The 13,950-nt window shown below is 33.7% G+C and overlaps 1 protein-coding gene across 1 annotated transcript; it reads right to left on the reverse strand.

Moving 5' to 3' along the window:
- Positions 1 to 9,968: 9,968 nt before the first annotated feature.
- LOC139841247 (protein NRT1/ PTR FAMILY 8.1-like) lies at positions 9,969 to 12,682 on the reverse strand. The gene is made up of 4 exons (XM_071831475.1): positions 12,544 to 12,682; positions 12,005 to 12,222; positions 11,353 to 11,903; positions 9,969 to 10,830 (listed from the first exon to the last, which is right to left on the reverse strand). Exons 1-4 carry the CDS (start codon positions 12,680 to 12,682, stop codon positions 9,969 to 9,971), a joined length of 1,770 nt encoding a protein of 589 aa, XP_071687576.1.
- Positions 12,683 to 13,950: the final 1,268 nt, after the last annotated feature.

A 13,950-nucleotide genomic window follows, 5' to 3' on the forward strand; every position in this document is an offset into this window, starting at 1 on the left:
TCTTCAATTTTTCCCATCGTACTTTTACGGGGACAGTCTTTTGGTAAGTGGGATCCTCCACAATCACATCCAACTTTAATGGTGTGCATTTCTTTGACGATTTTCTCTATTTGTCATCCTAGATTCGCAATGTTAGCGTTCATTGCAGCCATATCATCTTTATCATCGTATTTTCTTCCAATGATGTTTATAGATCGTGGGATCTCTAGGCTATCATGCCACTTGTGGAAGTGAGATGCCAAGTTAGTTATAAGTTCATATGCTTCGTCAGGTGTTTTCTTCATGCGAGCACCACCAGCAGCGGTGTCTATGTCTTTTCGGGTAGAAATGTTTGCACCTTTATAGAAAAGAAAGACTTTCTGGAAAGTATTGAGCCTGTATTGCGGACATCCTCTTAACACATTTCCAAAACGGGACCATGCATCGTATAGAGTCTCGTTGGTCTTTTATTAGAATTGATTAATCTTAGTTGGTGATTAACATATTTGGATGTAGGAAAGAGTTTTCCTAATAAACGGTCAACTAATGTTTCCCATGATGTAATATCTCCTTCGAAAAGAGATTCTAAGCATTCTTTTGCTTCTCCTTTAAGAATTCAAGGAAACAATCAGAGGTAAACAATTTCTTTTCAGACTTAACTGATTTTAAAGAGTGTGCATATGTTGAGGAAAGTACGGAGATGCTCTTTAGCGTCTTCTGTAGGTAGTCCGTGAAAAGAGTGATCTCGTAGTAAATGGATAAATTTTGCCTTGATCTCAAAGTCTTTTAGAACTTCGGGATGCACTATTGCATGAACTTGACCAACTCGGGTGTTCTTCATCATGGCTTCAATAGATTGATTATATTTTTCACCCATATCTAGCTCGGGAGAAACGGGCAATTTAGAAAAGGAATTAATCATACTAGATTGATCGGTTGGTGGCTTGGGCACCTCAGTTTCTGGTATTAATAGACTCGATTGCAGTCCCTTGGATAGTCCTTCAATGATCAGATCTTTCAAAACTTTCTTACTTCCTTCCATGTGCATCTCTCATTTCAACAGAGAAGGGAATTAACGTGCATACACTTTAGCTACCCATGGCTGCTTCCATCAGGAACATTTTGGATTAATTTCTAATGACTCTCTTCCTACTGCCTCCCTTGCCTAAATAGGTCAGTCCACCGTGTGTCTGTCTTCCAGTACCTTAGTAATAGGCTTTCTTCACCTTGTTGGCTATGCATATGATCTTGTCGGGGTCTGATTGTGGTTCCATAAGTTTGAAGTTCGTAGATTGTTGCATGCATTAGCGGGTATAGAAAAGAAAAAACTTCCCCTAAAAAGGGATTCACGAAAGCTTTTAATTAATAAAAATATAAGAAAATAAAATAAAAAGGAAAATGGATAGAAAGGAATGAATGAAAATTCACCACTCTTTGGCTTCACAAGTAATAAATGATCATCTTCGAGAACCAACAATAAAACTATCTTGGCCAGATACCCGTTAGGTAGGGCATGATTCTTTAAATCGAAAATTCTAGCAACCCAAGCTGGTTGAACCTAGACACCAAGCGTCTTGCAATGTTTCAAGAAAAGGAAAGTTTTAAAACTTCGCTACCTCCCCAACAGCGGCGCCAAAAGGAGCTGTCGTCTGTGCAGTCGTGTGCATGTGGAGAAGCAACTATTTTAAATTTATAAACCAATACTACTACAACTTTGCACTAACGAGCAGTGTCCCGGTCGATGTAGAGCACTGTGCGTAGGTAAAGGGTCATCCCAAGAGAGGTAGTCTAGGAGTCAGTGAATTTATTATTCTGTCTTTTTCTCTTTTCTATTTTCTATTTTATATATATTAATGATAATTAGGGGTTTGTATTGCAGGAACAATGACAATCAGATATAATGGAAATAGTAATAAATAAAGGAAAGGAAGGATGTTGGTTCAGTCGGGGATTTCATATGTAATCGAACTACAAAGTTACGGATGTCTTCTCAAATGACTTTAAGTGTCAAACATGAATAGCGGGGTTGTTAGGCCAACTATTCTCGAAGTGTACCAAACTTTCATTTAAGTTTCACTAAGATTCAACGTATGATCATACTACGGGACTTGGCGGTTCCACCCGCACATACCAAATACATTAAGAGGTCCAATTCATTAATGTTCCAATATCATGATTGTAAGTCGGTCTAGTGTAGCAAATTGACATGTAAGGTCTTATGGACGCCCTTGAGATAATCATATCTATCACAATACGATTGACTACACATGCAACAACACCAAACTTAAAACAATAGGTCTATTTAACTATGCCCGTAAGAATTTTCAGAAAGAATTTTAAAACAGAGTATTGATCTTCAGTTCAGACCAAGCTTCCAGTTGTTATCCACTCGCCGGCTGGTATATTGAACAAGCAAAGCTGTCGGCTGGCCATAGACAGCCACCGGCTAAGCTAAGCTTTTACCAGACTTTTCACAGAGACCTAATGTTCTTTAGTTCCACCGTCGGCTAGCCATAGACAGCTGCCGACTTGGTTTAACAAACGCAGACATATTCCTAATTATGAAAGAAAGTGTTCGAATTTTTTTTCTGGTTTTGAAGGTCTCAGGCCGCCGGCCTCGCCACTCAGGTCGCCGGCCCTACTTGACTAAGTTCTCTATTCGAATTACAATTTATCCCTTTTACCCAAACCAACACCCTTAGGGTGTTTAGCGACTCATAATGATAATGATAAAGCAGATAATAAAGATAAACATAATAATCTTCAAGAACAATAATAATTAAAACAGGATTATACTTTGAATAAAAAATGAACAGCGGGAATGTGAATTGCAGAAATCTTGAATAAAAGATACAATAATTGGTTTTGCATGTAAAATAACTTCGATAAATGTAATAACAAGAACTGAAAGTAACTTGAAAGTGTAAATTTGGTGTAAACTGGAAATGAAACGGAACATAAAGTAAAACATAAACTACAATGTAAACTAACTTTAATCAAATCGTAAACCGGAGGCCTCTTTAGATAAGCAAATTTCAGCTCCCTGTCTGGTGGTGTCAACTACCGACCTCAGAAAGGTAGTGAAGTTGAGACTGCAATCTTCAGTTATGTAAAGGATATTCTGTATCTTAGCTGGCATGCTTAGCCGGCGGCGTTGGCTTCTTTGCCAACGACCTGAGGAAATTATGTGATTTGTTACCATAATTATTGAATCGCGTTAATCATTTCTCTAAATAGAACCGGCGGCCTGGACTTCTTGGCCTCCTTCCTGAGCTGTCTCTGGAATCTTCTTAACTAAACTCGTATTATTTTATTATTTAGATTTGCCACCCTATTGAGCATCTTGGCTGCAATATTGAGTATTGCGCGGAAACTTTTCTTTAGTGTTCAACTTTATACAAGACACAGAAATGGATTATTCCATTTTAAAGTTATGGATTTGTGACGACCCGGGAATTTCCGACCAAATTTAAACTTGATCTTTATATGTTTTCGACACGATAAGCAAAGTCTGTAAGGTTGAGTCTCAAAAAGTTTGAATTGTTTCATATATTCATTTAACCTTTGACCATTCCCGACGATTCACGAACCTTAAATCGTAAACAGACACGTAGATATAAATAATTATACATGTAAATAATTATATATTATAAATTAAATATATTAATGAAATATTATATGATTATTAAATATTGCATAAGTAATAAAATGTAATATTAATATATGTAATTACAAATTAAAATATAGTTATTATGATAATGTTATTATAATTACTTTTTATTATTATCATTAAATAAAAATTAATTGAAATAATAATATCAGTATTATGAATGTTATTATTTGAATATATATAAAATATAGGTATAAAATTTGATACATTTAAATTATTATATTAATATTAATATTACTAATATTATTGTTATCATTATTAATATCATGATAATTAGTAATAAAATTATAATTTACATTCAAATGAATTATTAACTATTAGTAAACTTATCATTTTTTTGTTATCATTATTTGTTATTATCAATATTATCATATTAGTATTATTATTATCTTTATCTTTATTCTTAAAGATTATTATTATTAAACTAGCATTTATATTAAAATTATAATTTTTGTTATCATTATTATTGTTAACAAGTATTAATAATATTATTATTATTGTTGTTATTATTAGTTTCTTCATCAGTATTAAAAATTAATGCATGTATAATTGATATTATTATGTTTTCTGTATATATTTTATATACATATATAAATATCATCGAAATACGACTTTACAAATACTGATATATATAAATATATATATATATATATATATATATATATATATATATATATATATATATATATATATATATATAAGTTACAGCTATATACTTATATACAAATATTTATACGGTTATATATACATATGTATATACGGGAATTTTCATATTCAGTTGTAAGTCGTTATCTAAACTGTGGAATCTGTCCCCTGGATCTAACAACTCGAATCAATTATCTCTAACACAAACAAAATTAGTTAAGGGCCGATCTCACTTTTACAATTTTCCTTCTGAGCGAATATTTCTTGTCAAATCCATCAAACTACAAAACAAATGACGATCAAATCTTCATACCGTAACAATTGATTTATTATCATATCATACATATATACATTGTTGCAAATGAGAATGAAAAACATCAAGTAACGAAACCAAAACTTACTCTCTATCTATTCCTCCCTAAGGATATATACACATACATACCTTCTTGATTTCATCTTCGATGAACCATCATAACCCGCCACGAGAAACACCATCTCTTCACCATCACTTTAATTACTAATTGATTTCTGTTTGCACGATTATTACCAAACACCACAATAACCTCATCGTGAGCTGTGACCTGCTGATCTTGTATGCTATCTTCTGCTCTAGTTCAACATCCACGATCATCTCTTTCTCTCTCTATATCTCTCTTTCAATCTTTTATTTCTGCAAAACCTACTACTGCCTTGTCAACTATTTTACAGCCAAGGATCATCATCTTAGAACCACCAATAAAGGTTACTACTAGCAGCTTCTGTTTTTGCTTCTAGTCAAACCACCAACACATCATCATTTCCAAACACAAACCACCAACAAGTTACTATGATTGTTTCTTGTTTCGTTTAACCACCAAAACACAACCCAAAACACTACCTGTTATTTTGTTTTTCTATTCCAAATGTGCCACAAAAACTTTTGATATTCGATGCTTGTTGCTACAACTGCGTTTTTTTTCTTTTCTGTTTGAAATAACGTTGAATGATGATGCTTTATTAATAATGAAGAGGAAGTGATACTACAGCTGTAAGTTAAATACTCTAATTCAGTAAAACACAAACATCACCATCGATTTTCTTTTTATTCGTGGTGTTCCCTACTTGCTTGACTAGCGAATATTATGCTTCTTTTTTTTGTTTTTTTGCCGACACTTTACCAAGGAGATAATGAGTTATATATTGAGATGTTAAAATCATGGTAGGGTCTGAGCATAAGTGTCGAGCTGTACATGGATGATCGACTAATCAGAAAACTAGAACAAACTTAGTTTAATCATGGGCCGCCGCTATCTTTCTTTTTCTGTTTCTAGGCCGAGGGCCTGCTTAAAATTCTGTTGGGCTTACCATGTTTGGGGCTATGAAAATGGCCTAGTAACACAATTATACTAGTGGGCTTCTTTTGGATTTATGTTTGTAAAATGCCATCGGGATAATGATTTATATGATTCATTGTTATTAACGATGACGGTTATGTAGAAGATGATGATAAGATGGACCGTGAGTGGTTATGGTTATATTATGTCTAAAATGCTAAACGAATTGATGATGATGATGATGAGTGAAAATGGTGAAATGATAAATGGTGATTATAATATAAAGATACTATGTTTATGAGATGAAACAATAGGTAAAATGCGAGGATTAATCCACGAGTGAGTCAAGCAGTTAAGCGGTTAATTGGTTTGGTATTGTGTTTGTTAACCGAGAGGTCTCGGGTTCAAGCTCGGACAGTGGCGTAATTTTTTTAGAGCTAGATACTTCAAAGGTAGTATTTTTATTACTATTATTATTATTTTTAGCATTATCATTACTATTATGAATATTATTATTTTTATTAATATTATTATTATTAACACTATTATTAGTATTATTATTAGTATGATTACTAAAAATTTTATCATTAGTATTATTATTATCACTATTATTAAAAGTGTTAATTTTAATATTATCATTATTATTATTATTATTAGTCTTATCATTATTAATATTATTAACACTATTATTATTATTATTATTATTATTATTATTATTATTATTATTATTATTATTATTATTATTATTATTATTATTATTATTATTATTATTATTATAATAGCATGAAATAACTTTTATCTATTATTATCAATATTATTTTATCGAATAACTATTTGTTATATAAAACCATATTTACTACATAACATAACTATATTGATATTTTTTACAATAAATATTAATAAACGTAATTAATTAGGTTATTAATGAAAAACATAATTTAAGTAACAATTAATACATTAATAATACATAAATTGTTCGATTACCATTATATGTGTTAATATATATACAAATGATATAGGTTCGTGAATTCAAGGCCAACCCTGCATTGTTCAGTTGTTCAATGTCGTCATATGTATTTTTACTACAAAATACAGTATTGTGAGTTTCATTACTCCCTTTTTAAATGCTTTTGCAATATATATTTTTGGGACTGAGAATACATGCGCTGCTTTTATAAATGTTTTATGAAATAGACACAAGTAATCGAAACTACATTATATGGTTGAATGATCGAAGCCGAATATGCCCCTTTTTACTTGGTAACCTAAGAATTAGTAAACCAGTCTACTAATTGACGCGAATCCTAAAGATATATCTATTTGGCCTAACGAACCCCATCCGTTGTAGCGGATGCTTTAGTACTTCGATGTTGTTTTATATCATGTCTGAAGGATTTTCCGGAATGATAGGGGATATTCTTATATGCATCTTGTTAATGGCGGTTACCAGGTGTTCAATCCATATGAATGATATTTTTGTCTCTATGCATGGGACGTATATTTATGAGAACTGGAAATAAAATTCTTGTGGTCTATTAAAATGATGGAAATTATTATTTATGTTAAACTAATGAACTAACCAACCTTTTAGTTGACACTTTAAAGCATGTTTATTCTCAGGTATGAAAGAAGTCTTCCGCTGTGAAATTGCTCATTTTAAAGATATTACTTGGAGTTATTAATGACATATTTCAAAAGATGTTGCATTCGAGACGTTGAGTTCATCAAGATTATTATTAAGTCAATTATAGTTAGATATATTATAAAATGGTATGCATGCCGTCAACTTTCAATGTAAATGAAAGTTTTTCTTTTAAAAACGAATGCAATGTTTATAAAATGTATCATATAGAGGTCAAGTACCTCGCGATGTAATCAACTGTTGTGAATCGTTTATAATCGACATGGACTTCGTCCGGATAGATTAGGACGGGTCTCTACAGGATTCATCCATTTCCTTAAATAGATGGTGACAACTTGTCAATAATACAAGACACGGAAATGGATTCATCCATTTTCAAGTTATGTTGAGAAAATTGCCCCAAAATCCTAAGGATTTCATGGAATTGCTCCATAACAGGCCTATTGTCAACCATCTTGTAATTATTGAATTTACTAACAAGAAACTTCTTACTAGAAGCATCTTCAACCATATACTTGGCTTCCAACAAATCCCACAATTCCTTAGCACTTCCAGCAGATTGATAAACATCAAAAAGAATATCAGACATACCATTCAAGATGTGGCCACGAAAAATGAAATCATCATTGTCCCACTTGTACCTCTTCTGGGTTTGTTCTAGAGTTTCATTCTCCATTTCCACAGGCACCGGGGTTGATATAACATACGCAACCTTCAAAGTTGTCAACAAGAACATCATATTTTTCTATCATCGCCTGAAATCAACACCATCAAACTTTTCAAGTTTTGCAAACTTGTTTGGAATCTCCTTCACTGATTCACCGACTATGATTCTTGCAAATACTTGATTCGAATGTTATATAAATGGGGCTTGGGTTGCCAGAATCTTAACAATCGGATTGATCCTTGAATCGTGAAGCACTTTTCGAATCAAGTATTTCGACCCATAATTTTCTTATTTAGGTCTGGCGGCCTGGACTTCTTGGTCGTCATCCTGAGCTGTCTCTGGAATCTTCTTAATTAAAGTCGTATAATTTTCTTATTTATATTAGTCGTCATATTGAGCATGTTGGCCGCAAGATTGATTTTTGCGCGGGAACTTTTCTTCAGTGTTTGACTTTATTTTAAATTCATTTTGACTTTAGTGAGGCCGCCAACCTGAGCAGTTTCTCAGGATTTCTTTGGTTCTTTATCTATTCATATTTTGGCTTGTTTTCTCTATAATTGTACCTGTAAAGATCATAAATAAACTTTTTCACACGATTAATAGCCTTTGCTCATTTTCCCCCAATAAGCAAATGAATATGTCAAATACGTGCGAAGTTGAGGAAGATAGCACCGTAAAAAAGGTATAAAAATCGGTCTATCAACAACATAGTTAAACCACGTTCTACTGGTTGAAAAAGCGATTAAATTTAAAACATAAACGGGAAAGAATCACAACAACATCACATTTCACGGTTACATCTCGTATTCTTAATTAACTACATCGCTTCTACACATAAAGATAACTACTCGCTAATCATTGCAATTTCATTATCTAGCATAATAATGAAACACATTATGAAAGATAGATAAGGAATAGAAATAATCGTAGATTAAACGAGTTCTGAGATTACAAAAGTGACGACTTCTGACGCACCTCTAATCTTTTGCAGACTCTGTTTACGTGCTAACTCTAGGTGGTTACCGCTAATCGATAACCTAATTATGATCCTAAATTGAGAAAACTAGTGAGAGGGTGAGATTGTGAGAGGGTGAGATTGTGAGTGGGATAAGTGTGTTGAAAGTGTTAAATGAAGTGATCTTTTTATAGCCAAAAAAATCTTTGATGGATCGTTCCCACTAGCCATTCCTAGGCTTTTATTTTGACGTTGACCGTTCCAATATGACGTTCTAGGCCATAAAGAACTTCATGTTTCTAATCTTGAATGTTGTTGAGGGGAGTTCTTTGTTTTTCGAGATGATTTTCTCAAACGGATGAGCCCCTCTTGCTCTTGTATCCAGGTATGCAGTAATTGGGCCGAGGAGTTCCATTTTCTTTTCTTCATTTTTATCTAAGTTTTCTATTTCTTGATTTAACTCAACGAGCCTTGAATATCTGGGAATGTATTTTTTTCGTCGATGTGATTTCGTTTACGACCGTTGGGTAATATTCATTTGCATCCTTAGTTTTCCTTGAAAATCAGAGGATAAATCTCAGTCATTGGATCAATATAATTAATGACTAGGTATAAAAATGTTGGACATTCACATGTGATTGGATCTCAAGCAAAATTTTTCTCTACAACCGTTATAGAACGACCCTAAACTATACTTTCCACTATTAACCATCGATCTATATGTAAATTATATATATCAGTGGTTTCAATATTTTGAAGTCTACTCTATAATGTAATTTGTGTTTATTTGGTTATTAAAGGGACCATGTTGGATTTCAAATATAGTACATTAGGCCCTGAATTTCTAATAAGAGGTCATATTCAAACCCTACCATTAGGATATCTTGGAGCGACCAGAAAAAAGGTCGTATCGTAAATGCGCATGGGATAAACCGGTTGGGCCGGTTTACCCGTTTATAACTTTTGTTTGTAAGACCATTTCAATAGTTGGCTTGGTTCACAATACGACTAACCGATAAACAACATGTATATGTATTCCTGCAGTTCGCCTTTTATTATTACATTTTGACAAGCAACTCTTAACAGTTCAGAAACATCTAAGCCCTCAAGTTAAAACCACCAGTTAAATGAGCCCCGACAGCTCGTTTATAAGTGTACCACCTAGCCACAAGAAGATAAGCTCCAAGATTTATCAAACTCAATAAACTCAAAAGCCAGAAGAAATTTTGCAACGACACGTGATTTAAATTATCATCATCAGGTATCCAACCCGGTTTACCTCCTTTAGTAGTAATCCTTCTTACAATCGTCACAAGTAACGAACTCAAATAACTCCCAAAAGAAACTGTTGATAGCGATAACGCAGAACACAAACTCCTCATAGAATCAGGAGCTTGATCGTAAAAGAACTCAATATGTCCAATGAACGTAAAAACTTCCGCACAACCAATCAAGAAATACTGCGGGACCTGCCAGAAAACCGACATGGGAATATTCTTTAAATCGTAGTAATTGTTTCTTCTAATAATTCTGAGCCTAAAGATTTCTAAAACTCCGGCTGACAGTATTGCGTAAATAGAGATTAATAAACCGATGCCTATTCTTTGGAGCTGCGTGATGCCCGCTTTGTGGCCTGTATATTTTCGGGTATATGGTACAATGACCCTGTCGTAAACCGGGATCCAGAAAAGTACACTAAGGATATCGAAGATTCTAATCGTTTCAGGTTGCTGGATCTTGAATTTTATTACTGTGAGGTCCATTTTAGAACCTTGTAGTATGAACAGATCGCTCATTTGACGGTAGACTGTGCTGAAGATGATAGTTGTTGCCCATATCGGAAGCAGTTTGATGATGGATTTGAATTCTTCTACTTGGGTCACGGTGCACAGACGCCATGGATCGATGGATGTTTTAAATTGATCTGATTGTAACTCTACAGCTGCCTTGTCCAAGAAACTACAAAATTAACATATAAGTTTATAGTAACCATGTTTAAGTATACAAGTTTTGACACAAGTTCTTAAAAATGTTTCTTTTTTTTTTTTTTTCTTTTTTATGGGATAATAGGTGTTTAAGGGCAACCCAACCCTGACCAAAATAAAAGGTTACCCATTTACCGAACCTGTTATAACTTAATATAAGCTACCTGCTTCCCACACCTGACCTGCCACTTTTGTTACCTCCATAGCAGTAGTACCCGTTGCCTTAGAAGTTGGGGCCTGCCATGTGGGAGCCACCAAACGGGCGCAGGTTCGAGTCCCACTCTTGGCAAGGATTTACAGTCCTTGACAAAGTGGGATGATACTCGATCCTGCCACATGGGGGTATTCGGTGGAGGTATATTACAAGCATCTGATTCTTACTGGGTGGATTTGGTGGGTTTTCAAAAGAAACACAGTATTTGGGTGTTCATGCCGATCTACAGCTTTTGCCAATAACCATGTTATCTTTTTTATAAGAGCTTGTTAACTTGGTTACCTAAAATCTTTGGTATGCTCAATCTTGCGACTTCCAACGATAGTAGACTTGGCGTCTCTGGTTTCATACAAATTCGACTTGTCGATAGGCAAATGGACCCCACGTTTCCTCCAAGAAGCCACAATGACCTGAAAAATCCGAGTAAATGGGCTTCCACTCGGTTTTTGATACCGGTACAAATGAGTTCCTGAGTAGAACGATCCAACCGCAATCGACATGGCCACAGCTGGTAGACCAAACTTCCAACCCCAACCTCTATCTTGGATCACAGCTTGAATTGATGTAGTAAGTAATGCACCGATACTGCTTGCGAAATAGAACCAATTGAAGAAAGAACTCTTGCGTTTGTTCTCAACCTCATCAGCTTCATCAAATTGATCCGCACCGTAGGTTGAGACACATGATTTGATCCCTCCCGTGGCAAGGGCCACAAGATAAAGTGCCACGTATGCAATCTCAATGTCTGCACTGGTAGCTTTGCAATTCCCTTTTGACTTACATGATGGTTTTAATCCTGGTACGGATGCAGATATCGTCAATAAAGACATTCCCTGTGGGAAAAAAGTCGAAATAAAGGAGTTATTATATGAATTGAACCCTTTAACAGCAAAAGAATTGAAATTATAAATTGTAGAAAAAGCTTTAAGCATACTAAGACATAGATGATGGAGAAAATGAAAATGATCCAATATCTGCCTATATAGGCATCAGCAAAAAAAGCCCCAATCAATGGCGTGAGATAACACGTTCGAGACCAATTCAAGACGGTTTTAGACGCAGTAGCGTGATGTTGATCAAGTCTAGTCTCAAAATAAGGAGATAGATTTCTTATCACTCCATAAAATGCAAATCTTTCACAGCACTCATTTCCTGTTAAAGAGATTATATTGTTAAAACCACATCCCATAACCTATGTTAAATATAAATATTAACATTAACATTCATAATAATAAAAAAATAAAATAAAAAGGTCAATGTTTGACAGTTAGGTGTCAATTGTATTGCTTTTTAACTTCAATATTGACATCAAATGAATCATTTATCGTATCAAACACTCGTTAAGTACTAAAAACTATATCAAAAGTATCAGGAAAATCATAATATGGAGATTGAAAAGTGACAATATATGTATTAAATTTATAGTTGAGAAATACTAGGTTTGACTCCTTAAAGTCAAAGTGGACGATTTACCGAGAATATAAGGACAGGCCTTCCAGGTTCCTGTAATCCTCTTGTCAGCAGGATTGTTTTGGTAATCAATTGTGCCATCTTTAGTGTATGTATCTTCTTGTACGTTAATCGGTATGTTTCTAAAGACTATTTCAGGCATACTCTCAAAGTTTGTACTCTTCCAAATAGTGTTGTTACGACCGTTTGATTGTCACTTAAAGTCCTCAATTGCTGCAAATTTACAAACGAAATGTACAAGATTTAGCATCTATGAGATGTGTATGAGCAAGTAAATTGCAAAGAACAAATTTGTTAAGTATACTTTACAACAATCAATTACTCCCTACAAAATATATTTATGTCATGATTAAATGTTGATATTTAACTAAACTAACCATCAGCCTGATAGATATTATTTTATTATAAAGAAAATAACAGAGACCAAAAAAATTATTACGTCACATTTACTTAAATTCTTGAAATCACTGAAAATTCAAGGTTGGTACAAACACCCAAAGTTCAAAATCAAAACTGTTTTACGAAACATATATTTAAACAACAAAAGCTGAAAATGATATAAATATGAAGGATTACCTGAGTTGATGGAAGTTTCACTAGGTAATAAGAATAGAACTAATGGCAAATGCTTTAAAAAGAGAAATTATTGGTTAGGGGTTTAAAATAAGTACTTAATTCGGTTTAATTTTTACTTAACTGTTGTTGTAATGATGAATTAGGAATCTATTAATTGTTTGCGCCGAAAGATTGAAAAGAAATGGACATTCGGTATGTTATGTTGTTGGGAGGGGTATTATTTATACCATTTGTATTTGTATTGGCATTTTGAGGTCGTGTGAAGTTTGTGAATGAAGTTAAAAGTTGTTCGAAGTAGAGATGTCATCGGGTTACATTTGGCCAGATATAGGTAATCTTAGACACAACCCGACTAGAAAACTCTGTCTAAAATTCGGACCCATATTCGCTGGGTTCTTATTTACTTACTATCATATTTCGAGTTTCCCCATAAGTAAACAGACATCCTCATTTACTTACTAACTTTCGCGTTAACGGACTTCTCCACAGGTATCGAATATGTCCGTTATTAATTATTCTCATACACCATTCATCTACTTATGTTTGTGTTTCAATAATGGTATTAGAATGAGTACCAAATCAAACTAATTTAATTTAAAATATCGAATAATAGTACAATACTACATTGCACCTTATATTATTTTTAAAATTTATTATGTATTATTGATATTGAAATACCCTTCGGGTCAGGTATACGGGTCACGTATATGAGTTTATATCTAACCCCGTGTCACACCCCCCTAAATAGGACAGGGGGTCATATGTGACTAACCAATATCATAACACAAGTGTAAAGCGAGAACGACTCTACATGAGACGTTTTAACAAAATTTG

Source organism: Rutidosis leptorrhynchoides, chromosome 4 (genome assembly GCF_046630445.1).
Source record: "Rutidosis leptorrhynchoides isolate AG116_Rl617_1_P2 chromosome 4, CSIRO_AGI_Rlap_v1, whole genome shotgun sequence".
Taxonomy (NCBI): Eukaryota; Viridiplantae; Streptophyta; class Magnoliopsida; order Asterales; family Asteraceae; genus Rutidosis; species Rutidosis leptorrhynchoides.